Genomic DNA, 27,239 nt, shown 5'->3' with positions numbered 1-27,239 from the left:
TTGTTCAGCCGTTATGACCAGTGCCGGCCCGAGGCAAGTTTCAAGATGGAGCGAGATCCTATTATGGCGCCTCCTTGGTTGCACCTAATTTATACCACTGAGGCGCCCTCTGGGATTTAGCGCCTAGAGCGGCTGATCCGTTCGCCCTATGGTAGGGCCGGCTGTGGTTATGACGTAATAATACACTTGTCTTATTACGTCATAACGGCTGAACAACCTTCCTGAACAAAGTCAACGGCTAAAAAGCCTAAATTTTATTGGCAAAAAAACGAGAATTGTTTTTTCATTCTTTCTGCCCTGTGAAAACTAAAAGGGCTTCTTTTAGTAAACCACAATGTTGTGGCGGGATTGTAGTGATCAGAGGCCGACATATCCGGTCGGACAAACCCCGAAGAATTTCTGTAGATTTTTCGAGTAAAAATTAAAGCTAATTCGGCCATTAGAAAATTAAGTTTTTACTTCGTACGTTCTGGACAATCGCTGCACACGATTACAGAAGTCAGAGATTAAACTTACGACAGCGAGTAGCGACAAAAGTATGTTCGTCGCTAATCGCTCGGACAAATTTTCAAGCGTATTTATTAACCGAAGTAATTACAAAAAGCGTTTAATCTCAGCGAGTAAATTCTTCGGCAAGAAGCTTCTTAACTCGTCGAATGTGATTCGGCCTTAACTGAATAGTTAAATATTTAAGTTGAAACGTATAAAATACAGAAAGGGTGTAGTTAAGTATTCGATTGAATATACGAGAAGTTATTTTTCTTTACAGAAAACAGAAAATAAACTAAATTTTCCTTATATTAGACAATAAATTNCGGCCTTAACTGAATAGTTAAATATTTAAGTTGAAACGTATAAAATACAGAAAGGGTGTAGTTAAGTATTCGATTGAATATACGAGAAGTTATTTTTCTTTACAGAAAACAGAAAATAAACTAAATTTTCCTTATATTAGACAATAAATTGTGGAATTTTCTCATTTATTTATCACGTTCGCGTGATGCAAATTCGTTTCGAATTTGTCAATGTCTCCGAGTTTGTTTATTTGAAAATATTCTTCCAAAAATATTTAATATTTTACTAAAATTCTAAAGTATTTTCCTGATCGTATGTTATTTATTAAATCTCACAGATTTATAAATTATTTATTATTTAAAATTTTACATTTAATGTTAAAGAATGTTTATTCTATAATATAATCTATTAAAATGTTTGTCTACATTCTTTTTCTGCCTTCTATCNTAAAATTCTAAAGTATTTTCCTGATCGTATGTTATTTATTAAATCTCACAGATTTATAAATTATTTATTATTTAAAATTTTACATTTAATGTTAAAGAATGTTTATTCTATAATATAATCTATTAAAATGTTTGTCTACATTCTTTTTCTGCCTTCTATCTGCAAAAACGACATAATGGTACGAACAGTGTTTAATCAAATGTCTTCTCGTGTGCAATTATCGATAAGATTATTAATTGTTTTCGTGCAAACTCGTTTCGTGTTTCGAAACTCCCCACTGTACTTTCCTTTATTCGTAATTAAACTTTCAAAATAATCGTTACAGAAATATTCACTTATATAACATTAAAATTCTTCTCGTTTAAGTACTTAAATACTTAACTATTTATTTTAAAAATGTATTTAAGTTTTACGCTTGTCGACGAAACAACAGCCGAAAACTTGTCTATCGTTTCAACTTTGTATATTGACAGTTTTTTTTATCAAAATAGACTCGAAAGTTTCCATATATTTGACTTGGTGAGATAGAAACCATATAAATTAATAAATTTTCTACCCAAAAAAGGAAATTAGAAACCTTTACTATTGTAACAGGAGCCATGGTTTGTCGTGAATATGAACATCCACAGAAAGGTACAAACGACAGTCTTGCCCGTCCCCGAAATAGAAAAAATTCCATAAATTAGAATGGTGAAAGTGATTGATATACGTAATTTTTCACCCTCTACCATTAGATTCTTTTATACAATGCTGTAAGCATAATTTAAAAATAAGGTAATTCTATAATTTGCCGTCGTGTGACTTGGTAAATTGTAATATTTTGAACGTTAAAATCGTATTAGAACCTTGTACAGTGGAACCTCGGTTAACGAACTTAATCCGTTCCGCGACTCCGTTCGTTAACTGAATTGTTCGTTAACCGAAGCAATTTTTCACATAGAAATTAATGCAAATGCAATTAATCCGTTCTAATCTCCAAAATGTTTGTGATTTTATTTGTAATACACAGTAGATTTTCTTTGATGAAAATGTAGGAAAACGTAGTATCTATCATTACAGCAACAAACACGTAAACTTTGTTTAATAAAATAGCACTGTACTGTACATACCTTCGTTTGTTGTAGTTGGTGGCAGAAAAGTGGAGATATACGAACTTTAATGCTTAGAAGGGAAATCCTCTCCAAGAAAATAACGGGTAGCACTTCATCAGAAGATTTTTCTAGTCGAATACTCTTTCGGTAAGAAAGCCCACCAGTGGCTAAGCGGTCTTCGTACCCTGAACACGGGGAGTTTGTTCGTAGGTTCGCACCTCGCTCAGATGAGCTGGCCACGTGGAGTTTTCCGGGTCTTCTCCACATCTGTAACGCCTAAATAGGAGCCAGTTTCCCTTAAAAACACTTCCCAGAAGGCATTTCCCCTAGGAAGTTCGTCCAAGTGTTGCGTTGCCATAACTTAATTAACTCGCGCATGCCTAACACCAACTAAAATTTGACACGAAATACCGTTACGTTCGTTATCCGAGACAAAATTTTTGCCAAATAAAAGATCGTTAACCGGGGTTCCACTGTATTTGTTTTATATTGACGTATTTTATTACAAAAGTAGTCGTGTGTATATATGATGATTGAAAAGCCCGTTAAATTAAATTCTTTGCATTCCAAAGATACCAAAGATTTATTAAGGTATACTTTTTTATACATTAGATGATTGGCATAAAGAATCAGATTCACAAATGTTCAAATATTTTTTTCTATACTCTTTCCACTTAGTGGGCAGTAGAAGGGCTTCTTATAGCAGGCCCACAATAGGGCGACCGGGTGGTGAAGGGCGGGGCCCGACATATCCGAAGGGATCCCGAAAAATTCCTGGGATTTCTTGACCTATTCCGATTCGATCCCGAGTCCCTCAGTAAGGTAGGCCTCCACTTTGTCCGCTCGGCCATCCGGCTTCTATTCAAATAGCTAGCATAATTAAATCTATAATCGAATAATTCTCAATAATGGAATTTAATACTTGCAATTACTTTGGATTAAAAATCCAGAAACAAGTCTTTCCTGGCAACATTTATTGTGTTATCTGTTATGATATTTTATTACAATACTTTTTTGAGGAGCATCACGAACGTGTTGAGAATGTCACGTGGTACCAACTCGGTGTCCTTGAACGAGTTGGTACCACGTGACACTCCCAGCACGTTCTTGTTACTAGTCATTACTCGAGACTAGTCACTGTGACCAGACCCTAAACACCGGAGTTCGATCGGGGGTTCCCGCCTCACTCGGACGAGCTGGCAGCGGGAGTTTTTTCCGGGTTTTCCTCCTTGCCAATGACGCCTGAATAGGGGCCAGCTTTCCCTCCAAGTCCTCCCGGAAGGCATTCTGTCTCCCTTTCTCGCGGGGGTCGGATTGGTCGTCTTCTATAAGACCGACCCCTCCAAGTCCTCCCGGAAGGCATTCTGTCTCCCTTTCTCGCGGGGGTCGTCTCTTATAAGACCGGCTTTGGTTACTTAGTGACCTCTATCCTGTCTTCCTCGGATTGGTCGTTTTCTATAAGACCGACTCTTCCTTACTGTTTCTTCTGGAGTGAAAAGCGCATAGCTATAACACTCCTCTATGAGATATGAGATGAGATGAGACTAGTCACTCTGTATGCTCGCTTTCGGCGGCCACGCGTACAATCGACTAAACATTGCTACAGCATCTTTCAAGTATTCCTGCAAATTTTAATGCTGTAATTTCACATATAATACTGTTTATACGGTTAAATTTTTGTCAGTACAAATACAGTTGTGAGTCACTGTAAGTTTATTTATACACCAGAATTGTTTTAACGCCGCTATGACGTCCTTTTTTGAACTTTTTGATTACAAAAGAAACGATGATGTCTAATTGACGCAATAATTTACACTATTCATTTGTTTTATCACAATATTATTTACTTTTTAAGTCAATTTGAAGTCATTTCTCATTTTATGTAATTGTAAAGCAATATAAAAGTGTACAGTACACTATTTACTGTAGCGGAAACATCAAAAGAAGCTGCCGTATAAGAGAATATGAGAAATGACTCATTTATAAACAAACATCGAAGTAATAAACCATATCAGAAATTCCTCAGGGATAACTAATTTAAGAAAATACACAACTTTATCGAGATTTATTGACAAAGCCATAAAACAAATTCAAACAAGTAAAAATTGCAATAAAATTAAATCATAAGTAGAATGCTTAGAGAAGGTTACGTTCCATTGGACTTTTTAAGGCCTATCTTACGTTCGGCCAGACCTACAATGAAGTATTCCCAAATAGCCCGAATCGGGACTCTCTGGGGAATCCGGGATCGATTGTAGGTAGTCGAAAGCAGCCGCAGTAATTTTTCAAGATGTGTTAACATTAATTATAGTTTGAAAAATACCAAACGTAAAATAAAAAAAAATATTTTTTATTAAATCGTAAAAAAAATAAATATTCATTTTATAAATGAAATGTTTAAATTTCATTTACAACGCTTAAAATATCAATATAACACGTTGTATGTCGCTGTGGGTCGAACCGCCCTCTAACGTTGTTTGTACAAAATAAGATAAAAATTTAATAAATATAATTTTTAAAAGTTTATGTCATTTGAGTCGATAATATTAATTTAATTTTACTTTAAATTAGTTTTAAAAAAAAAGTTAGCTATTTCCGAATGAAACGAAATAATAATAATAATAATAATTCCTTAAATCACGTGATACGTAAAGTTTAAATGTAAAAAGCTATCGATGAATGGTTAATATTTATGTTACATTATCACGCATATTTGTCAACTGTAGCATATTTATTTTTCATTTGGCGCATTTAACAATTAAGAAATCCGTTAATTATAATTCCGTTCTTTACATTTCACCTTTTCTCCAATTTAAACTTGACTTAATAATAATAATAATAAATCCGCAAATCGTAATTAAAAAGATAATTAAAATTTTTCGTAATATTAATTCAGAAATTTTAATTAAATGAAATAAAAAGGAAGGAGATTTATCTATTTTTATCGATTGTATAATTTGTTTATAACAGGACGTAACATCCCCGTCACGTGACACTCACGGCGCATTTTATTGGCTAATCGATGGGCGTACGTAATTTATAAATAGGAGTGGCATCATCCGAATTGGCATTAGCGTGGTTGTGCCCGATGGAGGAAGGTGACGGCAAGAAAATAGTAGACTCGAGACACACCTTAAGGACCACACTTTTTGGATTTTTGAATCAGTTCGCGTACGGTGCGGGTGTTTTGGGCAGCGCATACTTATTAGGATTGTTAGGATGGAGCCCGGCATGGTTAGTATTCGGCATCGCTGGATGGGTGGCAAGGCAAAATTATTTAAGGGAGAAGGAAATCAAAGTTGCCATTAATAGGGCATCGATTGCAGACGAGAAAGGCGTTATACTTGCGAGATTAGAAGATCTACCCTCTTGGGTAAGGCTTTTGTTTTCATTTTCTCCACGTCCACACTCGACCACGTGACTTTTAAATTGTTTACCTTTCTAACACATGATGATAGAAAGGTAAATATTTGTCAATTCTTTCACAGTAAGGACAGATTTTTAGGGATTTTTTAAATACCTTGATACTTAATCAAGGAAATATTGTGTTAAACTAACTAATTTTATAATTGAATGTTTTTTTTTTTTTATAATAAAAATGTACAGTATGGTAATTTCTGCACCTTAATACAGCTGAAAGTATGGATGAGAATGTCAAATTAACACTGTATAAATGTGGTGGTAAAGTCGTGGCTACCGACGAGGCGGTTGGGGCCTCGTCGCAGCTGTAGACTGCACCCGTAGGAGTAAAAATGGTCAAAGGAACTGTGTGACCCTTCGTGAGATGTATACCGATACTACATACTACGTGGCTATGAGAAATGTTGTTGCACAGACTACTTTCAGTGATATATCTATAGCTATGTACTGGAAGTGGTCGCTGCAATGGCATTTTGTGTGTTTTATGACCTTTTAGTCATCTCTAGTAAAGTGGGAAGCATTTGATTTTTATTGTTTTGAGAAATATTTATAGATTTTTTTGTCACATTTAAATTTTACTTCATTTTTGAGAGTTTCCAAAATTCCCGATGGGTCAATTTCGGGGGTTGTAGATCATCAGTTCCTTTCACTTTTTTACTCCTGTGGCAATCTACAGCTCTGATTAGATTTTAACTGTCCCATTCGGAGATGCAACTTTATCTCATTAACATTATTTATGCACCAAATTTTTCTGCTTTTTGCCACCTCTTCTACAGGATCTTATCTTTCCACTTTTTTTTCTACACTTTTATCTTCCTTTATTTTATTACTATTAATATTGTTTGGATCATCTTCACTTCATGTCTCTTCCAATACTTTTACTTCAAGATTCAAGAGGAGAAGGGTAAGAGAACAATAAGATTCAAATGAAGAATCTTCTCCATTTTGTTAATGTTTTTGTGAAAATATGAATAAGAAGAATGTCTTTGTAAATTTTATTATATATATATATATATATATAGCAGGATTTCTACCTAACATTTTTAAAACTGATATTACTTTATGTATGAATTGAAATAAGTCTCATTTGAATTTTAAATCTGTAATGGTATAGAAAGCCAGCTAAGTTTGTAGAATCCAGTAGAGAAATGTTGTTAAAGTTTTACTTGAAAGTTCAGTTATTCTAAAAAAAGAAAAAAGGTACAGTTTACTTTCCGGAACAAATAATATCTTGGATATCTTGACAGTTGCAATATGGTTGAATAAACATCTGATGAAATAAGTTGTTATTTGTTTCAGATAGCATTTTCTATGCTTACGTCTATAATTCTAGCCTAGTCTTCTTTTTAATGATTAAATCTATTTTTATTTCCATATTAAACAAAGTTATGCTTTTGAAAATTCAGAAAATAAAGTAATGCATTATTTATATTTGAGAATATTCTCAAAAGTGAAATGCATTTAATTTTTTTGCCTTTAATTTCTGTCAAAAGGCAATAATAGAATTATTTTTGTTTCCATCATGGCTATGCTCCATATGCAATGGTTTACTGGGCTTCATTTCCACCACCCAACTTCTCAACCATATATATTGAACGTCATCCCTCCACACAGTGAGCCAGGTAGTGACGTGATGCCTGAAAATTTAAGGTTATAAACTGAAAACAAATACTTTCGGTCTGCCACTCTAGAGGAAAGCTCGAGACCTTTTATATTCCAATATAGATATATATTAATTTGTGTAATATAAACAAATTAATGAAAAAATATATATATTTCTATTGTAATATTTTGCTATAAGTTAAACCAGTTGTGCCGAAATGACATATTCGCTGGCCAAATTTGCCACAGAACAATGTGATACATAACTTATAAATATGACAGAAATAGATCTATTTTTGGTATATATTGAATATACAGAATATATGTTGTCCGTATACCTTCAATTTATGTACAATTTGGCTTGAACAACATTAACAGAATAAAATAAATAGTATCAAATTTTACTAAGAGAAAATTTCACATCATACAATGTTCATTCAATAAATTGGTATATAAAATAAATTAGAAATAGAAGTATCAATATTTTCTTGGATATCCTTCTGTTGTATTAATTCTCTCAATCATTTTGGACATATCTTTCCTTTCTGATGTAACTTGGCATTACTAATTTAGTTTATATTTGTACGTTTTACTGTACTTTATATGATAAATATTTTATGACATTTAATATACGGTGATATACAGGTATACATAATAGTTTGGTACAGTTATAAGGTAGCCACTGGCAAATGTTCAGTGTCTTTTGTTTCGGATCATTGTTCTTATAAAATTTAATCATTTAAAATGCTCATATTTGTTGTACTTAAAGTTTTCTGCAGAACATTTACATACATGTGTCATTTCATATTTGAATCTACAACCACTAAATTCCCAATACCTTGTGCAGATATAATGGAACCTCCATAGTATACAGTTAGTAGAATATTTTTGCTTAGCATATATTCATTCGACTTTCTCGATTCTATCTTCTTACCATCTAATCCAAATAGCTTGAATCCCAACACTTGACACATGATTTTAATCAAGTGTTTTACTCTATACACTGGGCTCATTACATACGTATTTTTGGCATTTTTTGCAAATATATTGTCTTTGTGCCTACCGTGTGGAAATCCTTTTCAAATGTGTCTGATCCAGATTCCCCATCAGACATCAGAAACAATAGATTCCATCTTGTCAATACCTTTATCTGTGTTTTCTTCAAGAAAGTCATCTATCAATACATTTCTTAATCCACTATTTACAAAATACTCATATCTGTCATCACACACAGCACATTTGTGTATGCGACTTTCTCGAAAAATATAATAATAAGCTATTTCAAATCAAGAAACAGCAAATTATGAAAGCACAAATATACAATGGGAATAAAACAGATATATGGATAAACTAAAAGTACAAGGAGTGTAATGTGTTTACAACTGTAGTGTCAAATTTAACTGTATCTCTACAGCAGGAATTACATAAATACACAAAAACTCAATGCATTACCAATTAGAAACATTTAAGGCATCTCTGGTGCAATTATATCAGCAAAGTCATGCTATATAAAGGGATTCAGATGTGTTCTTGTGTGCATTAAAATTTTTAACTCTTTTCCTCTTTGTATCTAAATCAAAACAGCCAAGTTCAGAGTGAGAAGTTTATGATCTTTCTTGAGATGTCTAATGATTGACCTGTCTTTTACAGTAGGCATTAAGTAAAGATTTAGGACCTTATTTTACCTTGTCAGGAATCTGACCCTATCATTTATATCTTTTTATAATATACTGCACAGCTGAGTAATTAACTTCTAAGGATATCTTCTCAGTTGAGTAATTAGTGAGGTTGCAGCCAAAGTTTTTATCTCTAAAATGTGAACGTTGAATGTCGAGCACTGCTATTTTGTGCTTACATGATAGCGGTGCTTGACGTTTGACGTTCGCATTTTAGAGACGAAAAATTTGGCCGCAACCTCGCTATTAACTTCTAAGGATGAAACAAAAGGAAGTTTGTGTAATTCCACAGATGTATTTTTTGAATTACACAATATAACTGAAATTGAAAGTATATTATTCCTATAAAATGGCTGTGATATTAATAGAAAATTATAAGATAGCAGATATACAAAACAAGGTTATTCTCATATTTGCATGAATATCTACATATATAACAACATCCATAACCTGATCCTGATATACAGTAATGACAGTATGGTTGCATCTGGAGCCATTAATTTAGATACGAAGATTGGACAGAAGACTAGGTAGCCGAAATGGCAACGTAACTACATGTTAAATTGGAGTTGTGGGTTTGAGTTCCACATTCTTTTATATAAGAGTATTCTAGATTAAGGTTGCAAAAGATATAACAGTGTGAAATACAGTTTTAACCATCAGATACTTTAATGGTGCAAGGCCACTGTGCTTTGGATAGGTATAAAGTCTCTGTAGATTACAGTCCCCTTTTACACAGTACTTACAAATCTCTAGAATCTCTGAAAATTTAGCTATGGATGATTTGCAGCTATCAAAGCATCGTCAGAAAGAACAGCATTTACTATCCAAATTGACAAAAAACTAAATTTAGTTATTGAATAAATTCAATTTATTGCTAGAACGAACCTTTTTAATCTTTTTCAAAGGTCATGTTTGGGTTCTTCAGTATATCTTTATTTGATTGATGGCCAAGCAGTTGAAGTGGTAGTATATTACTTTGGGAGATCAGCGATCAAATCAAGACGGGTTGATAAACTCCAGGAATATTTCAGGAAGTGGTCCATCTGGATATGTCAGATCACATCCCTCACCGTCTCATTTTGGGTCTGGTTGAACCTATAATTGCTCTTTCTAAAACGTCCCTGTTAAACTTAGTTTACACTGAGTGCGATTCACTAGCGAAAGCAAAAAACAGAGCAAATAACCCATCAAACAAGTCATGTTTGATGGGTTATTCGCTCTGTTTTTCGCTTTCGCTAGCAAATTGCACTCAATATGAACTAAGCTTTAGTTCCCCAGAGCAAAAAGAATTGAGAGAGAAGGAGGTGGTTATATCTGTGCATGAAAATTTCATGATTATTACAATAACATCACATGAAAGATACTAGCCAGTCACTCAAGTTTTCCTCATCAAGAAATGAGTGGTATACTATTAAAAATGTTCTTTATTTGAGAAATGCTATTAGTTACTGTGGATGTAAATGTGGTATTGCAGGTTTACTTTATGAATTATTATTGTATGTAATTATTTAACTTTATTATATATTTATTGACAAATTCTCTTGATATTTAAAAACACAAGATTTAAATATGCAAGTAATATAGATTTTTACAGAGCACATTTACATTATTGTATATTTATAACCATTCATGACATATACAGATAAAGGATGTAATGAATTCACATGTTCAATATTTTAACTGACGTTTATCGACAATGCATTTATCATTTGTTTATCAACATTACCAGAGGGTGACATTTAAAATATTTAACGCATTATAATGCATATACATCCAAGTGTTATCTTTTAATGAAAGTGGGCTAAGTTAAATAAAAACTCGACATTTCTTCTGGAACCTACAGTTAAGCAAATAAATGCATTGAAAAATACCATAGGCATCTTGCCCAGTTTTACCGTGAAGACTGAATGGTAATATTGTCAAGAAAAAACTCGCATCCCAGATTTAAACACCAAAATATATATGAAGAATGTGGTGTGCTACATATTTATGTTAGTCAAACTGTGGCTCTTCTAAGTCCTTACTATGGCTCCTGTATTCTTAAACAGTTTCTTTTCATAAACTTGGTACATGCTTCTTACACGTATGTAATTTTGCTGAATATCCTATAGCATGATGCACACATGGATTATAAGTGTTACTTGCAACTGAACCTCAAGCAGGCAACTAAAAGCTAAAGTACATTCCTAAAATTGAGGGATTTTAGTGTTTATCTGGCCAGTTTCTGTAGTAAAAGTAAAGTAACAGTGATATTTTCATAGTATTTTAACAATTTATAATAGAGAGGTTGCGGCCGACGTTTTCAACGCGAAAACGTGTACGTTGGACGTTCAGCGCCACCTTCCTGTAAGCCTAGAAGTCTGACAATGGCATTTGGAATGTCAGTGGAATCATGCTCGATGTTCCAAACGCCATTGTCAGACTTCTAGGCTTACAGGAAGGAGGCGCTGTTAGTCCGACGTTCACGTTTTTGCGTTGAAAATGTCGGCCGCAACCTCTATAATATAAAATACTACTGTTCTAATGGAGGATGTGGCTTTTGCATATTTCTGATAGACAATCTACACTCTTATGATGATGAGGTTTGACTATTCTTGTTTTATAGGACCAACCTAAGTCATTTTGATAATGTCCCATATACTCTAACTTGGAAATAGATTTATTTTCACCTTGAATTAAAGCCAATAACTCTAGGACAATAATATTCGGGTCGGTCGGTCTTCATTTTTCTATTTAACTTATGTCTTGCTTATTATTATTATTTTATTATTACAGAAATTCATAGTATAATTTGTTTGTCAAAATTAGAACTGAATTTATTTATCAAATATTAAGTTTGAGTTTTGGACGAGGGAAAAAATAATATATCAAGGACAACAACATAATAGTGTTATGACCTGTGGGAAATATAATTGATAAAGATGAACTGTTGCTTTCTGTTAGCTTTAATTTGTTTTATTGTACAGTAAAACATAACAATTGAAATTTATTATGTTGTGTGTGCAGGGTGGTTGGAAAGTAATTAGGCATAGAGAAATTAGTATAATTTTCATAATTATAATGCAGTCATAATAAAATTTGTGTGCATTTACATCAAGGAATGAAATTTTATAATTTCCTACATCAATGATGTGGATAATGACAGAGAGGTTGCATGCAAGTGGCAGAAAAGATGGCTGATTGTTTTGCTTTTCTTGTTCAGGAGCGAGCCCAGATTGCTGCTTGCTATGAGGTATGGAAATTAGTGGTTGCTGTGCAGAGATGCTTGCATATGGTGAAGAAATGTCATGCTACACAATCAATCTGGAAACAATCAAGCATTCTTGCTCGAAGTTAATGACCACACATTCGGTTGTGGATGCACAGTGAAGGGGCTGTTAATCCACATCACTATCCCTGTTGTTTGAGGAAGTTGGTGGATGTTGCAGGTATCTACATTGAATTTTAAGGTGTGCCTCTGTGTTCTCATTTAATAAGATACGTGTCGAGTAATTTTTATCATTCTTATGTTTGAAATATAGAAATTAATATAATGAAATATGCCTAGTTACTTTCCACCCACTCCTTATAAAGAGCTAACATAATAACATAACAAATGTTAATTTTTTCCGAAAGAACACTTTTAATGTTCATAATCACAAGAAATGTATCTCTAGCATAAAAAACATGGAATAAAAATATATTTTAATAGTGTATTTAATATTTCTAAATATTAGAAAACATTGAATTTAAATTTGTTATAAATGTAAATATTTAATTTTAAATTCATTGAATAAAAACAATATTTATATTTACGAAGATATATGTTAAATGATCTGAAAGAAAAAAACTCTATTGAAAGTTCTGGTATCTGTTTGCAGATTGAATTTATTATTTATTTAGGTCAGGAATCTATTTACATATAACGTTATCTAACAGATATTTAGCTTGTTCAATGCCAGGTTTTGTTAGGATGATACTATATAACCTGCTTAAATGGTTATGTAATGTCATTAAATAGTAATTCTATTCAAAAAAAGTTAAGTTTAGACAATAAAAAACATCATTTTGTAACTTCGGTGACAGGGGGAAGTGCTCTTCCTGTTTGAAAAAGAAGATAATTGTTTAAATTGCCCGTTTCTCAAGTTAATTCTATCGGTAAATGTGTGATAAAACTTGCGCATAGAAACTTTATTTGCTATACACAAAGCTTAGAATTGTTTAATTGGTTAATTATTTAATTTCTAAAGATGAGTTACATCTTCTATATTGATCTTTATACAATGCGTACAAAAAATGTTTAAAGAATATATGATATGAAGTGTTTAATTTTGAATGCATTTGCTGGATTATCTTTAAACGTATGCCTAATGACAGGTTAAAATGATAATTACTCTGAACGTTGTAAAATTAATGTTTACGGGAACATTCGTAGCCGTGCGTCTTTCGTCGCAAAAGATTTGGACATTTATTATTTACTACTATAAACTAGAATATAAATTGAATTATACTGTAATTTAAACTGCAAAATAAATTTTTATAGTTTTATACGAAAATATCATTAAGCAAAAAGGCGAAAGTTTTCGGTAAAAGTTGGAAAATTGCCAGATTTAATCAAATAAAACCTCTAAACAGACACAGGAAATAAAATGAAGGGAATTTGAAATCTTTTTATAAAAATATAAATAGCCAAATAAATAAATTTTAATTGTTTCTAACTTAAAATACTTTACTAAATATGTTTTTTTATGATATTAATATTACTTTAAAATTTGTTTCATTTTTCATTATAATTAAATTTAGAATTAAAATATGTAAAAATGATTGGAAGTATGCATTTAATTCTGAGTTTTTTCTATGCTAGATTCTTTAAAAAAAGTGTGCCAAAAGTTAGTTAACTGTTGTAAAGATTAAATTGTAATTAATTAATTCAGTTATACATTTCTTCTTACTATACATTTCCATTAATTTTGATTAAAAAAATGTGATTCGAAACCACTTTTTACATTTCGATTTACCTTTACAGGTGTGCCGAAACGCAAAAAATGGTTAACTTACTTTTACACCTCCCTTTAATTTTTCATACTTTTACTAAATTTTTTTTATACACTTCGTCTTTTAGTAATTTTATGTAAATTTTTTATAGGTGTTTTTTCCAGATATAGAAAGAGCCGAATGGGTGAACAAAGTACGTATGTTTTCTTTGATATTTTTCTTCTTTTATGTTTATATTTTTTATATGTTATTTATAGTTGCTATAAATGTGTTTGATAATTGTTTAAATGATTAATCTAAGCTGAATAGTATACAATTAAATCATGCAAATTAAGCAGGAATGCAGGTTTTTTCTAGATTAAGTAGACCTATAGTTTGGCTGTAAGCTTTCTATATATGAGACTGTTTTGAGTCTTCTAGTTTATGATATCTCTGATAATTTGCGGATCCTTAATTCTTCTTTGGCCTTCTCCAAATCTAGACAAAATACAATTTGCTAGTGAAGGAGAAAGTGTCCAGACTTCATCATACAATGGTTAAAGACCTAAAAGTGGCTATCGGAGACTGCTTTGATGATTTTCCTTCCTCGTCTCCATCAAATAAAGAGCATACTTCCTCTTTTCTTGACTAAACAAAGAAGGAAAAACAAAGCAGTTTTAAATTTCGACATGGGAGACGAGATCATTTTCCACAGTTTTAAAAATTTAAATGTACAGAAGTATTAATTTACATTATTGATTTTTGTTTATAAATAGTTTGATTGTTTCGAACATTATATGTACCGTACATTTAATCTGAATTATTAATGACTTAAACAGCAAGAGTTTATGTTCAGACTGTTTAAGGTTAGCTAATAAATAAATGAACAATGTAATTTATTTATTTATTTATTTATTAACTCTGTAGTAGCCCAAGTGTAATACAGATTTAACTGAATAAATTAAATGTTAGATTTTGTGATTTATTTTTATCTTAAGATCATTTTTTATTCTATTGAAGTGCCTACTACGACATATGTCTTTTCTGGATCGATCTAGTGTGTCAATCAATCCAATTGCATTCATGCCTAGTGTTGGTGTTGTGCTGGATAATCAATTCAGACAGGCAGGACAATGTTTCCTGGGCAGTTGCCGAGTATTTACTTCCACTTTTACATACAAAATTTACAACTATATGTTGATTTGAAGGCAATGTTTGAGGCATGAAGTGAAGACACAACCAAGCAAAAGCACGTCAACCAGAAGAGAGAGGTTAACCTCAATCCGATGTAACATAGGTTGGGAACGGTGGTCAAGCATCGTATCGCCAAATGTTGCACTATTGATTGTGATTTGAGCGAATGTTTGAAGTTCCTCTTTCAAACAGAATGGATTTGAAAGATAACTCTTATGCCTCATAATAAATATAAGAAAAGTCAAGGATAATTGTCCTTGTCTTTTCTTTTTATCCTTGATGATCTAAAGACAGAAGTAAATCACAGAAACATTAATAACTTATTATAAATGTTACGAAGGACTTCTTAAAGGATTTATTTAGGTATTTTATAGTATATTTGAATTCAGTTGCCACTACTATAACTATAACACTCATGTAACTTCTACCATTCAGGTAGCATTGTGTTCATTGTAGCTTTATGTATATTTATAACTAACTTATAAAAACATTACAAAATTTAAATTATAACTAGACTAATGTAAAATAAAGAGAACTAATGAGGGACACATAGTTCAAAATGCATAGCTTCCATAATTAATAAAGTTTGTAAATATATCTTCATTGTGCATTCGTTTGTGATTCATTCTCTCGAGCAATCTTATGCTTATTGCTAACAATTAAAAATGAGAACAAGAGGCAATCGAGGTTTATTTTAGTTTGTTTGAATAAAGAATTTGCAGATGTGTCATTTAGATTGGCGATTCTTAAAGTGGGTGCTAATGCTCCCTCGAGGGTGGCGGAAGACAAGGTAGACAAAAGTTTAAAAAAAAAAAAGAACTAAAACAAAATGCTGTTAACAATCTATTAAGAATTATTAAGTTTTAACCTATTATTTAATATTTTTATTTTCATTTTTCATGTTTTTTTAGCACTTCTTTCCAATGTTAGAGTACAATTAATACTTTAAATTTTGGATTCTAAATTAGTTTCTACATTGTTAGATTTTGTGTAAAAGCTTTAAAGATAACTGTTGTATTCTACATATGTTTCCAGCAGTTATTGATTATTTTCTTAAGTGTTCTATTTATAAATCACTTTAAGTTGCTTTAGGTACAACTTTTACATTTCTCAATTGCTTAAGAATTAGTGAGTTCATAAGATTATAAATTTACTTCGAAAATTAAAACATTCTATTTTAAATTTTCCTAAAACAATAATAAACTATACTGGAACTAGAATAATTATAAAAAACACCACCTTTTTTAATCATCCAGCAAATAATGTTAAAATGTTTTCAATTGTTTTAACGGCCTTTGTCAGTTAAACTCATATTAACAAAAAGAACATTAAATAGAACATAAGGAATTAAATATGAAAAATAATAAATTGCGCCTGTGTAAATACAAATAAATTGCACATGAAGACTATCTATATATTTATACAATAAATAAGTAAATTAAAAAATATATATATAACCAAAAATATGTGTCTGCATCACTATATGCTGTTATTGCCTATCATCGTAAAATGATTTCCATGCTGTTGACAAAGAATCCGCATCTCTATGATTAATACACCTTGTTTCTACTTACGCTTTATATATCTCTAGCTTTTCAAGATGCTTGATTGTATGTTTGTTAGTCGTAGGTCTAATGATGGAAGCCTGGTCCCATAAAATGTTAACATCTGTTGCATATGCAGAACGCCAAGGTCCTTGCCCCAAAGGCACTCAGAATATTTGCGTTTGGAAAAACTCATAAACCGGGTTGCCAAATGTCGCCAATTATAGAAAAATGTAATTCTTCCACATTCCGTATTGAAAAGCAACTGATTGATTTATTCATTCTAAAGAACAAAGCCACCCCTTTACTATTACAGACCTGCTGCAGTTAATAGAGAAGCTTAAAGAGATTGCTCTCAAAGATAATGAATACATGACTGTTATGGATTATGAATCTTTATATATCTCTATAAAATTGCCTCCATGTTTCTGTGCTTTAAGGGATTTTATGTTTACCAACATCGAGAATTCCATGAAACACCATAAACTCATCCTAGAGCTGGCTGATTTAATATGTTATACATCTTTCTTTGAGTTTGAAGGGAGTGTTTTCTTTCAAGGTCAAGGAGTTTCAATTGGTAGCCCAGTGTTGTCTATACTATGTGATTTGGTGTTACAATAACTTGCGAGTGCTATTTGTCCTGTATTCCAAAAAGATATTATTCTATACAACTACGATTACTAACAAGCTTCCCAAATGCATTTGGTGAAATGCATTCGGGAAGCTTGTTAGTAATAATGCAAATAAAAGTTTTTTCTCTGCAGATTATTTTCTTTTTTATATATTTTTAAACTCTTTTTTTAAAAAATTTTTATAGTCACTATTGGCTTGTTTTTTTAAAAATTGAAGTTTTATATTATCCAAAAGTCAGAAGGGAAAGAAAAATATAATTTTTTGTAATTTTACTCCTTATGTTCTTTTTAATGTTCTTTTTGTTAATTTGCATTTAAAAATGATGTTTAACTGACGTTTTAATAATGTTAAAATGGTTGAAAACGTTTTTACATTATTAAATATTTTGCTGGATGATTAAAAATGTGGTGTTTTTTATAATTTTAAATTTTCCAGAGAATTCTTAATATTGTCTGCCAATTTTTGGATTTAATTTAACTGAAAATGTTTAATAAATGAGCTTTTAATGTGTGGCTAGCTACCCTTATTTACTGTAGGTTCAAATGTAAAGTACTATGAATTTTTATACGACATGGAACTATGTGCCAGTAAGACATTCGGGACTATCACCAAGCTTTACGACCGTTAACCTAATGGGTACTTTATGCGAGTTTGCGGTTAGTATGTCAGGCCTGGGCTTACGCATGCTCCGGAAATAACTATGTACGAGGGTCGGTAAGGAACTCAAATATTTAATATTAGCTCAATTATTCACTATGTACAAATTAGTAAGAATCAAAAACAATTTATTTAATGAAAAGAAACAACTCAAAAAACCCAACAAAAAATAATACAATTTACTTATTAACTTAGAAACTATTGCCCATCAGAATTCGACAATATCAAACAATTAAACTATGTACAAAGAATCTTATGAAACTATGATCCTATCCATCACCTCAATACTAGGAACTTTTTTCCTTTTATCTAACTTCCTTTGAACCACTCCTATCGCTATCCTCAAGACTTGCTTCCAATCTCACCCTGGAATTAACCTCGATCGCTTTCTGTCTGGAGCTCGTCTCGCTCTATCCCTGTCTGGGGCTCACCTTGCTTGTCTTCTCTGGTCGTGTTCGTTTTATACTCTGAGGTGATGTTACAATTATTTCTGGAACCACTCTCCTCATTTACATACTTAACTTTTAACAATAAATCTTCATGTCTTTTCCTGGGCAGCCTAGTTTCCGACATTTCTCGCTAAATCCTTTTACATTATTCTTTTTTATTACATATTTGGGATGTTTATTTTATCAAGGTCTAGCAAGTTCTCTACTTTGTGCGTGTGGGGTGTTCTCCCCTTCTTTCTGTGGAAATTCTTTCAAACTTCTGCCTGGGAGCGCAAGTGCACGTTAGTTTCCCTATGGCGCTTTTTCTAGTCGGTGAGTTGGATTTTTCCTTTGTCTCTTTTTGTTTCTTTTTTCGTTACTAAGGTGAGTGGTGAGGGAACCTTCGTCCTAACTAAACATAAAGCCCAAACAAAATTGAATAAAAAGTAAAATAAAAATTAAATAATAATACAGCTCAGACTCAGTTCCTTACACACAGATGTCTAGTACCTGAGCCTCCTTGAGATTCTCTGGATGGCAAGGAAAAATAGGTGTTCGTAAAGCTCTGTCAAATAGACTTGTATATACTTTATGGCAAATCTCATTGATTTAATGAATTCTCTCCCAATGATTAAGAAAATATGCTTTGTTATAGTTAATTCATTAAAATGTTAAATAAACATTTAACATCTTAATGACTTATAGCTATTCTGATTTGTCTTTGAGGATTTAACTTAACCTTTGTATATGAGCCAGCAAAACTCGAGAGAACTCAAATCATCAAAACTATGTATTTCCAATGCTACAGTATGGACATTAATTCATTTGGAATAGAAGGAATTCTGATGGAATACTATCACAACCAGGCATGTTATGAGTACGTAAATTACAAATCACACTTTGTATCTCTTCCAAGGGTATAACTTTATCTGAAATACTCTCATTTTTATCTTTAATAAGTGTTATACACTGTGATAACTCCTCCCATAATAACTCATCTGTATCGGGACATTTATATAAATTAATATAAAACTTAGTAAATTTATCTATTATCTCATTTGTGTCTGCAATCTCCGTATCTTCAATAATTAATTTATCTATTTCTATCCATTTCTTAGCCTTATTTTTCTTATTAAACGACGTCCATTCAACTTCCCTGTTAATTTGCAACCTTCTCATCTTATAACAAATATAATTCTCATTATTTTTATAATCAATCTCAATACTTATTTGTTCCTTTATTCATTTAATATCCTCCACTTTATTCTTAATTATACAATGATTCAATTTTCACTGTAATGACTTTAATTTGTCAAACCTATCTCTTTTCATCTTTTTCCAGGTTTTAACTACATCATCATTTATCCTACTTTTAACAGTAAGCCATTTATCCCAAGTAATTTTTTCTTCTGTTATATCTAATAATTTATTAATATTTGACTGAAAAGACTCATCCTGTAAAATATCTTTAGAAAACCAAACAATACGTTTTCTGTCAATATGCTTTCCTAAATCCAACTCCAATTCTACCATATCATGATCCGACAGTTTAACACCTTTATTTCGTAATTCATAAGTAACAATATTTTTAATTAATCCAACACCTTCTGTCATATAGATACGATCTAATCTTTCTAAAACACCTCTACCTTCCTAAGTAAATCTAGAATTAAATAAATAAACACTTCGATAATGATTTTAATCTTATTGATGTTTAAGTATTTTAAGTAAAACCTGACGGGAACCATCAGAATGTAAAGGTCTGTTCTTATCAAGAACTGTGACCGTTGGGTCGGCATCTGTTTGATACCCCATCAGGATGACACCACTGTATTTTTAGGTTGATATAGAGACCACAAGTTTGCACGAGAGGTTACGTATGAGTTTTGGACCCGGAATGGAGTGAACGGAGAGAAGAACGGAAGAAACTGCACTCAAAGTTGCTTTAAACATAAATAACCGTTTATTTATGTGAAATCTAAGTTAGTGTACATTGGAATTTAAGTTGCTATATATCAGTTACGTGCATCGCATTCGTTCTAGTTCAATTCCTAGTTACAATCGAGTTTGCGATTAGCTAGCAGGGAGAGAGAGAACGTACAATAGTGCGCGGGCAGGATAAATACCTTATATTATACTGTTGATTGAGTAACAGCAAATAAAGTCCCACAGGAGTTAAATAGGTGAATTGATATTGTCCAGTTCAGTCATTGAGGAGGAGGTGTTGGGTTCCAACAGGAACAGTCTCTCAAAGACAAACTCGGTGCGGCACACACTCACAATCAAATAATAACTTCCACCCCCTTACTCATCGTGCTTGTCATTTTTATACGAAGTCCTCTTTTCGGGCCTTTCCCCGATTTCGTCGGGGATGACGATCTCCTTGGACCAATGAGGTGATGGGTGACACAATCGTGACACAGAGATGTACTCATCTCAACAAGGAACCTAACTCATGGGAATTGAGGTTTAACCAGATTTTATGTTTCCCTTCTCTTTTAATTTTCTTTATAACTCGTTTTGTCTTTATAAAGTTGCATCCCAAGTTTAATTAAAATTTTAGAAAAAATTTAAAGTTTATAACACGAAATTTCTGACCCTCACAGAACATTATTAAAATCTCCCTTCAAAATAACCTCCCTACTTACTGCTAAAAAATTTTCTTTCCATTCCATTACACGAGGCGAAGCATAAAAACTAATAATTCGTAACAACCTATTTCCTTTAGCTATATCCACTGCTATTATCTATCCATCAGAATCTGATCGAAAGTCCTGTATTTATTTCTTAATCATGACAATGACACCGGTACTCTGTATATTCGAAAAGGAAACATATATATTATAATTTACATATACTCTCCTAAGGTCTCGTAAATCATCAAAATTTCTAATGTTAGTATGTTGAATTGCCAAAATATCTATATTTCGAGTTAACACCATATTTGTTATTCAGTTACTTCACAGAAATGACTGAATAATCGTAGAAAAGAAGAAATATATCCTGGTTAACTGACTTTATTTCCTAATTGCTACCTAATTGCTGGTAAAAGTAACAGTTTAAGATGATTTTTCTTTTATAGATTTAAAATTAATGAAAAAACAAAGAAATTGACTCTAAAATTAACTATAGTGGTACCTTGACTTACAAGTGTCCCAACTTAACGAGTTTTTTCAGATACGGGCCGTCTCTTGGCCAATGTTTTGCATTGAGTTGAGAGCTAAAATTCGGGTTACGAGCCAGCTTCGGATACCACCGCTAGTTTGCGCAGCGAACTCCACGGCAAACCATAGATTAAAAAAAAAAAGATGATGGAAAACTGCCGTAATTTTGTCATTTTCGTTACTCTTCCAATGTCTGACAGGCTAGCTTATAGAAAAACATGTGATCAAGTGATGTCGGCATTAGTTCACTTCCATGTTGTGTGTGGTGTCGATGCATGTGTCTATGCATCTTTATCTTATTATAGTGAATGCAGCAATATCCACAAAACAAGTTTATTGCAGTATATTCTATTGTCTTTATACAATATTTGTTATTTATAAGTATATTTTTCTTATTTAAAAACATGTAAAAAAAATTCCAGTGTTCGGAACAAATTAATGGCATTTCAATTCACTTTTAATGGGGAAAATTGATTTGACATGACAGTAATTTATGTAGAATGAATTAAACTCGTAAGTCAAGGTACCACTGTACTTTTTTTGTATTTTCCTTTCAGATATTGAGGCAATTATGGCCTTTCGTCGGACATTATGTAAAAAATCTTTTGAAAGAATCGGTAGAGCCAAGTATAAGACAGAGCTTGCCCTTGTACCTGAGAAGTTTTGTATTTGAGAAAATCATCCTTGGTGACGTCGTAAGTTTTTCTTCAGATTTTTTCAGATTAAATAGTTTATGTATAGTTGCAACTTTTGCGGAATAATTTACATATAATTAAATGTCTACGTAATAAAATAGTGAAAATGCATCATAAAAGTGTTTACTGATGGAGATTTGATAGTTTGTTGCTGATGTAATTAACAATTAATAATAAGCTTAATTGTAATACTATTTTTATACTTTCCAAATAACATTCCACCCTTCACTTGATGTTCCATAATTTCCACCCTAAATTTACGTAATGCTTATCCTAATCAAGATTGAAACAGAAGACAATATAGAATTGGCCAAGTCAATGAGATTTTGGAATTGCAAAGTGATGTACCGTGAATGATCTCACTTGCCTGCCTGTTCCCCTATATTTCTATAAATATCTGCAGCTTGTGATGCATTATAGTAATTATCTGAATATCCACTCATCTGTAAGTGCAATATGTAATTTATGGACAACTCGTAATCATTGAATTTATTGAACTATAATAGTCAAACATCGGGTTTCGAATGCCTCTGTTTACAAACTTTCAAACACCATATTTGCCCCGGTTGCCTTACGATAACTCAGTTGCTGAACAAGCTACCGTACAAGACCATCTTCTCCCTATACTGCCTGTGTTAAAAAAAATTGACAGCCCAACCAATCAAGGACACGACTACCAATTCGGAAGTTAGTGGTGTCAAGATCTCCTGGCATCATTACACGTCTGAACACGAACCATCAATGACATAGTTATTCAAATTATATTTCAATGCGCATGCAAATAAGATACTACTATTGTTTTTTGGTATGTGTCGCAATTGAATTTAAATCAAATTAATTAATAAAAACTATGTTAATTGAGGTTTGCATAATATAAACGATCGGCAATTAAGTGTTTCAACTAAACAATTATTTATTACTATTTTTAGCTATTAACAGCGTATTTTGAATGTATTGAATCTCGGAAAAAATTACACAGTCAATCCGTAAATTTATAAAAAAAAAGAGGAGCAAAAACTCTGGCATAGAATTTAAATGATTGATAAGAATTCTGTGGGTTAATATTCTTGCTAATTAACCAAAACTGTTTGAATTACAAGCAGATTTATGAACATTAATCGACGATTTGCAAGTTCGATTTGTAGTCGGACATATTTTTCATTTACTGAAAACTTTAATTAATTCAAGTATTAAATTACACTCCGGATGAATTTTCCAGAGCGTAGTTTGAACCTGCAACTCTATAATCTAAATTTCTGAAAGACGGACATTGATTTTAAACAGAATTAATTAAAAAGTAAAGTGAATGATATATATGCCAATAAAGAAAATAAATTAAGGTACAGCATTTCAAAAAGTGCAATTTAAATCGTGGTAATTCGATCTCGTCCACTCGAGAAATTAAAAATACACACGTTTAGATCATTTCAATGAATGGTTCTTTTACTTAGAGAATGAATGCTTTAATTAAAGTGTATTTAATTTTAAAAAAAATATATTTTTAACTTCTAATTTTCTTAATTATCATTAATAAATGCTAATAACGTGCCGACGATCAAAACTTTATTCTAATTAAACATAATTGTTTAAAAAATAGTTTTAAAATGAAGTTAAATCTTAAAAATACACAAGATTAATTATAAAAGTTAAAGAATGCAATTAATTACTATAATTTAAATTATAATGTTGTAATAAATGTTATATGTTATTATGATGTATTGTACTAAGTGCATACTTCTTGTGTCGTTCCTTTTGGTTTTTATAAATAAAAATAGAATTTGCATTTCGTACAAAAATTCTAATGAAAATTAAGTAGAGAAATGACAGAATTTTTGAAGTCGAGCCTCTAAAAAATGCATTTGGGTGTTGCATTTTATTAGAAATTAAGAACGTAACAAGCCGTAAGTGACCTTGCAGTAATTTGTAGTTATTAACTTCAGTTTAGCTGCATTTAGATGATTGCGTGTTGAAATAAGATGTGAAATTTATTTATTTTTAATCATTTTATGATGATTTAATATATAAACTGTACTTTAATAAATAAACTTAAATAATTTTTAGTTTATTTTCTGTTATTTTGCTTTTTCTTCCTTTTTGAATATTTTTTTTCCCCTAGAAAATGGAACTTTCTTAAGATATATTGAATAATATTTAATACTCCCTACTGATTTATTGGGTTATTTAATCTTTAAATGGATAATTAACTGGTGAATTTTTAGTTTGTATGTTTTTTGCTGCAAGTGTCAGCTTAATTAAGGTTGCATGAAGCAGAAAACAGGAAAATAGAATTGTTGCCAAAGCCCTGGGGGCTACTTGTGGACTTCAGGTAGCTTGCAACTTCTCTAAATGACAAGAATGTTGATCTTCTGGTGCACTAAAAACAGAATGTCATCTGAAAATTTCGGTGTAATAATACTCTTATTAGTTTTATACAGTGACGAATTATCCTAAAATCAAACTATTTGTTTTCGGCAAGCAATTGTATGTCGAATGCAGGTTCGTGCGCAGGATCTTTGTGTCGGCAGCCTTGTTTGAATGTTTCATTATAATAATTATAATTGAAATTTGAGTGATTCTGAAGATGTTAACATATTTGGAGGCCCTAAACAACAGTTTTATATATAATTATTTACTTCTAAGTAAAGATTTTATAACATTTATTTTTAGATGTAAATTCATTAACTTATGATTATGTATTTAATCTCTAGCCTCCCAGAATTGGCGGAATTAAAGTATATCAAGAAAATGTTGCCAGAAACGAAATTATAATGGATTTAGAAGTTATGTAAGTATATACAAACATCGCTAAACCCGATATATAATATAGCTACACACCAACCGAATGCCGAAAATCTATCGGGCTAGTATAAGGCTAGCTAATTCATCTAATAATTAGCCTTATACTAGCCCAATAGATTTTCGGCATTCGGTTGGTGTGTAGCTATGTTATGTAAGTATCCAAATTTATATTTTTTTACATAATTTTTGATGTTTAATGTTATTTATATATGCTGTTTTTCTTTATTCCAATGACTACAATTAGGTACTCGGGTGATTGTAACGTTCAGGTAAAAGTAAAAAGGATGAAAGCCGGAATTAAGGATGTTCAGGTAAGTCATTAGATATATACTGCAAATATTACACATCATTATAATATCTGTGTATATATTGATTACTATTATAAGAGTTACTGTACTATTGAATTAATGCATTGAAACATCACATTGAAACATTTTGGATATATTTGTCATTATCTTTAGTTAAGTGAACATTTTACAGCTGTCTTTTTACATTAATAGCTTCAAATTCTCATTGACAGTCTTAACGTTTTAAATATTAATCATTGTAATTATTATTTGCTCGTGGCACAGGAGTTTAAATGCCAACATTTCTTTCTTTAGTGATGTGCTAGCTGTTGTTAAAGATGACAGTGAACAAACCTGCAGGCAAACAATATCAGCTGATTTACTGTTAATAATGAATATTTATGTACTGTAATTAAATTATACAAATTTTTGATGTTTTACTAAATCTGACATTATAAACAATCTGAGTTTTTATCACTGCAATCTCATTTGTTTATTCAGTTTAACATTATCAGTTCTTCATTGTCATTAAATAAGTATAGACAAATCCCTCGGTTATTACAACAAATATTTTTTTTCCTGTATAATGTCAATTTAATGAGACCATTAACATTTATTATTATTATAGTAAATTGTAATTAATGTCATACAAACTGTTCGCTTTAAATTTAAACAACTGTTAAAAATGTTTTTTTTTATTAACACTCGGTACTTTATTAAATTTAGGTTAATGGAAAAGTTCGTGTAGTTTTGAAGCCACTAGTTAAAAAGATGCCCCTAATTGGTGCTGTCACAGTATTTTTCTTAAATAATCCTGTAAGTATTCTTCTTAAATGTTTAAACATTGATAATTTAAATGAAACTTATTTCTAAATATTTGTTTCCTAATGTATAAAGACTATTGTTATATATATATATGTATATATTTTTTTTAAATGTTTGTTAACAATACCGGTAATCAACTTAGAAGACATGACTATAAACAATAGCGAGCATTGCATGGCTTTTGAGTTGCACAAGACTCAACGTCGACAATAATGCTTGTGCCGCATATCGGAGAGACTCTGAGAGAAATGCTTAGATAATATCACAATACTATTTGAAAGAGATAAAAGTATGTTAGAAGAAATGATTTTTGTTACATTGACATTCTTACAGTAAATAAATATAATTTGACTGATGACAATCAAGATATAGTGAAGGCTGGATGGCTGAGTGGTTAGGGTGGCAATCTACTGGTTGTGGGATCTGGGATTGAATCTGAATGGGTTGAAAGGTCAAAAATTTCCTGGAATTTTTAGGGATAGTCCATCTGGATATGTTTGGCCTGTCCCTTGCCATCCAGTGGCTCTGTCCCTTGCCACCCAGTGGCTCCATTGTGGGTCTAGACTAACATAAATGGGCATCCCAATACGGTTCCATCATCCCAGTTAATGGACAAATAATGTGATTTGTTATATATTTTTATTTGGTGTGTTTCTCTCTATTATTAAGTTATAGTTTGTATATTTCGTCCATATGTATAACTGTTGTCCTAGACCAGGGGTCGGCAACCTTTTGAGTCGGAAGAGCCAAAATTACAATTTACAAAATTTCAAAGTTTTTAGAGCCACAAAATTTTTTCTTGCAAACAATAAATAGTACTCGCATAAATAAAGTTTCTTGATAAAAAAAAAACTAATCTATTTATTCATATATAAGTGGTGTTTTTCACAACAAATTAAATAATAGAAACATCCGATGACGGCGTCATTCCAGAGCTTCCGACGGACTGACGACAGTGACGACGCGTGTCACGGGGGAGGGGTGCGGTGAAAAGCGAGTACAAGTGGCTGAGAGATAGAATCGGTG

General features: G+C 31.7%; 1 protein-coding gene across 1 annotated transcript; it reads left to right on the top strand.

Annotated features, from left to right (window-relative positions):
- The first annotated feature begins 5,408 nt into the window (after positions 1-5,408).
- LOC111641013 (extended synaptotagmin-2-like) lies at positions 5,409-26,276 on the top strand. Its single transcript, XM_023387120.1, has 6 exons — positions 5,409-5,706; positions 14,160-14,201; positions 22,165-22,302; positions 25,011-25,087; positions 25,346-25,412; positions 26,115-26,276. The coding sequence occupies exons 1-6, from the start codon at positions 5,422-5,424 to the stop codon at positions 26,259-26,261; spliced, it is 756 nt and encodes a 251-aa protein (XP_023242888.1). The 5' UTR covers positions 5,409-5,421; the 3' UTR covers positions 26,262-26,276.
- The last annotated feature ends 963 nt before the right edge of the window (positions 26,277-27,239 follow it).

This window comes from Centruroides sculpturatus, unplaced genomic scaffold (genome assembly GCF_000671375.1).
Source record: "Centruroides sculpturatus isolate CEXI.00-Female unplaced genomic scaffold, Cexi_2.0 scaffold1428, whole genome shotgun sequence".
NCBI classification, from domain to species: Eukaryota; Metazoa; Arthropoda; class Arachnida; order Scorpiones; family Buthidae; genus Centruroides; species Centruroides sculpturatus.
Note: the sequence above shows the minus strand (reverse complement) of the source record. Positions and strands in the feature narration are given on the sequence as shown.

Bases quoted from the DNA above. Each gene is read 5' to 3' on its own strand.
- LOC111641013 (XM_023387120.1), top strand. From the start codon at position 5,422: ATGGAGGAAGGTGACGGCAAGAAAATAGTAGACTCGAGACACACCTTA. The intron at 5,707-14,159 runs GTAAGGCTTTTG...AATTTTTTATAG, and splicing joins TAGAAGATCTACCCTCTTGG to GTGTTTTTTCCAGATATAGA. The intron at 22,303-25,010 runs GTAAGTTTTTCT...TTTAATCTCTAG, and splicing joins AAATCATCCTTGGTGACGTC to CCTCCCAGAATTGGCGGAAT.